Source organism: Girardinichthys multiradiatus, chromosome 5 (genome assembly GCF_021462225.1).
Source record: "Girardinichthys multiradiatus isolate DD_20200921_A chromosome 5, DD_fGirMul_XY1, whole genome shotgun sequence".
In the NCBI taxonomy this organism is placed as follows: Eukaryota; Metazoa; Chordata; class Actinopteri; order Cyprinodontiformes; family Goodeidae; genus Girardinichthys; species Girardinichthys multiradiatus.
The window spans coordinates 39,849,110-39,851,364 of record NC_061798.1 but is presented as its reverse complement, the minus strand read 5'-3'; the positions used below and the strand labels follow the sequence as shown (position 1 = coordinate 39,851,364).

Here is a 2,255-nt window from a genome sequence, read left to right as displayed (position 1 = left end):
TTTTTATTGTGGAGAGAAGGGACATTTAGCACTCAGTTGTCCATTAAAAAGGACAGGCTCAGCAGAGGAAGGGAGTTTTCTACTGAGCCGAAGTCAGCTAACAGCCTCCTCCTTCTTGTTTCCTGCTCATTTTCTAACCTCTTCCATGTCTCTCCAGGGGGCCGTGTTTATTGATTCAGGAGCAGACACTGAATTCATGGATGAAGCATTCACCATGAAGAACGACATAAAGCTCATTCCGTCAGGTGACACACGTAAAGTGCTAGCATTGGATGGTCACAGCATGAACAATTCACACCTCAGGACGGAGGAGATTACCTTAACAGTTGGAGGTAATCATCAAGAGAATGTAACCTTCATGATCATAAATTCACCTGAACTTCCTGTTGTCCTAGGGGCCTCCTGGTTGCAGAAACACAACCCTCACATTGACTGGAAAAGAAAAGAAGTTCTGGGTTGGTCTGAGTCATGTTCCGCTGACTGCCTTTTGTCTGCTGCTACAGAGGTCATTGTGGAGAATGAGGTTGAGGAGACCTATCCGGATTTATCCAAGGTACCTCAAGAATACCATGATCTAAAGGAAGTATTTAATAAGATTAAGGCCAAGAACGCTCTGGCTCATGCTGTTCATTCGGCTCGTCATGACTGTGATCTGCTCAGAGAGTAGTATGAGGAAGAGCAGGAGGCCAAAGCTGAGCTGCAGTGTGCTATGTCCAAGGCTAACAGCGAGGTGGCTCAGTGGAGAACCATGTATGAAACTGATGCCATTCAGCGCACGGAGGAGCTCGAGGAGGCCAAGAAAAAGCTTGCCCAGCGTATTCAGGATGCGGAAGAGTCCATCGAGGCCGTGAATGTGAAATGTGCCTCTCTGGAGAAGACCAAACAGAGGCTACAGGGTGAAGTGGAGGTCTTGATGATTGATGTGGAGAGAGCTAATGCTCTGGCTGCAAACCTGGACAAGAAGCAGAGGAACTTTGACAAGGTTCTTGCAGAGTGGAAGCAGAAGTATGAAGAGAGTCAGGTCAAGCTGGAAGGAGCTCTGAAGGAGGTGCGTGCTTTGAACACAGAGATGTTCAAAATGAAAAACTCCTATGAAGAAGCTCTGGGCTACCTGGAGACCCTGAAGAGGGAGAACAAGAACCTGCAACAGGAAATAAGTGATTTGACTGAGCATATTAGTGAAACAGGAAAGACAATTCATGAACTGGAGAAGGGTAAGAAAACTGCAGAGAATGAGGTCAGGAGCAGGAATGATGCCCTAAGGTGCCAAAGAATATGGAGAAAGGCCAGGAGGTCGATGATCAGAATGTCACTGATTCAGTCAAGAACGGCCAACCGGAGATGGACCCCTGCCCCTAAGTACCAGGTGGGGCAGAAAGTTTGGCTCTTCGCCAAGGACCTACCATTAAGAGTAGAATCCCGGAAGTTGGCACCCCGATTTGTTAGACCTTTCCCAATTTCCAAGATCTTCAACCCTGTCGCTGTACGGCTGGGATTACCCAACTCTATGAGGATTCACCCCACGTTCCATGTTTCTCAAGTCAAGCCCTTTGTGGAGCCCCGACTTTAGTGAGAATCTATGTACAATGTAAATAGTCATAAACATAAAGAAAACCATTAATGAGAAAGGCGTTCTAAAACCTTTGACTGGTAGTGTATACATAGGTTAATATATTTATATATATACACAGGTATATTAAAGGATCACCTGGAACATCAGTGACCACAAGTGATTTGATAATCATTAAATAAATTATTTAGCATTGTTGGGACCACAGCCATGGGTACAACATGAAGGGCCAGTAAGACCTTTTCTGGAACTTTCAAAATAAATCGCATTAACCTACATCCAGCACAGCCAGAAACGGCGTAACGGCAGACTTCCCGTGACGTCCCTGTCCGAATAAAAACCCCGCTTTTGCAACAAACTGACCTCTTCCACGCAGGACCCCAGAGGAACTGGATGGAGGGACGCAGCACGCTAATGTCTCTTTGCTGGCATACAGACATAACTCTTCAAACTGGATCCAAGAGTGTCATACAATCATGCGATCATATGCACTAAGTTAAGTAGGAATTAATTGCTGTTTGTGTATCAGGTATTCATTCATGAACGGGGGTAATTAAGGTACAAGCGTTGCTTGACTTTTCTCTCTGAAGTCTACAGAAGCAAACTGTGTTCCAGAGAGTTCCCAGCAGAGAACCTGTCTCTACAACGCCGAGTGGAGCAGTTTTCCCGGTCTGAAGGATGGACA

At 45.9% G+C, this 2,255-nt stretch overlaps 1 protein-coding gene across 1 annotated transcript; it reads left to right on the top strand.

The window, feature by feature from the left end:
* The first annotated feature begins 709 nt into the window (after positions 1-709).
* LOC124867729 (myosin heavy chain, fast skeletal muscle-like) lies at positions 710-1,570 on the top strand. The gene has a single exon (XM_047364309.1). The coding sequence runs from the start codon at positions 710-712 to the stop codon at positions 1,568-1,570; it is 861 nt and encodes a 286-aa protein (XP_047220265.1).
* The last annotated feature ends 685 nt before the right edge of the window (positions 1,571-2,255 follow it).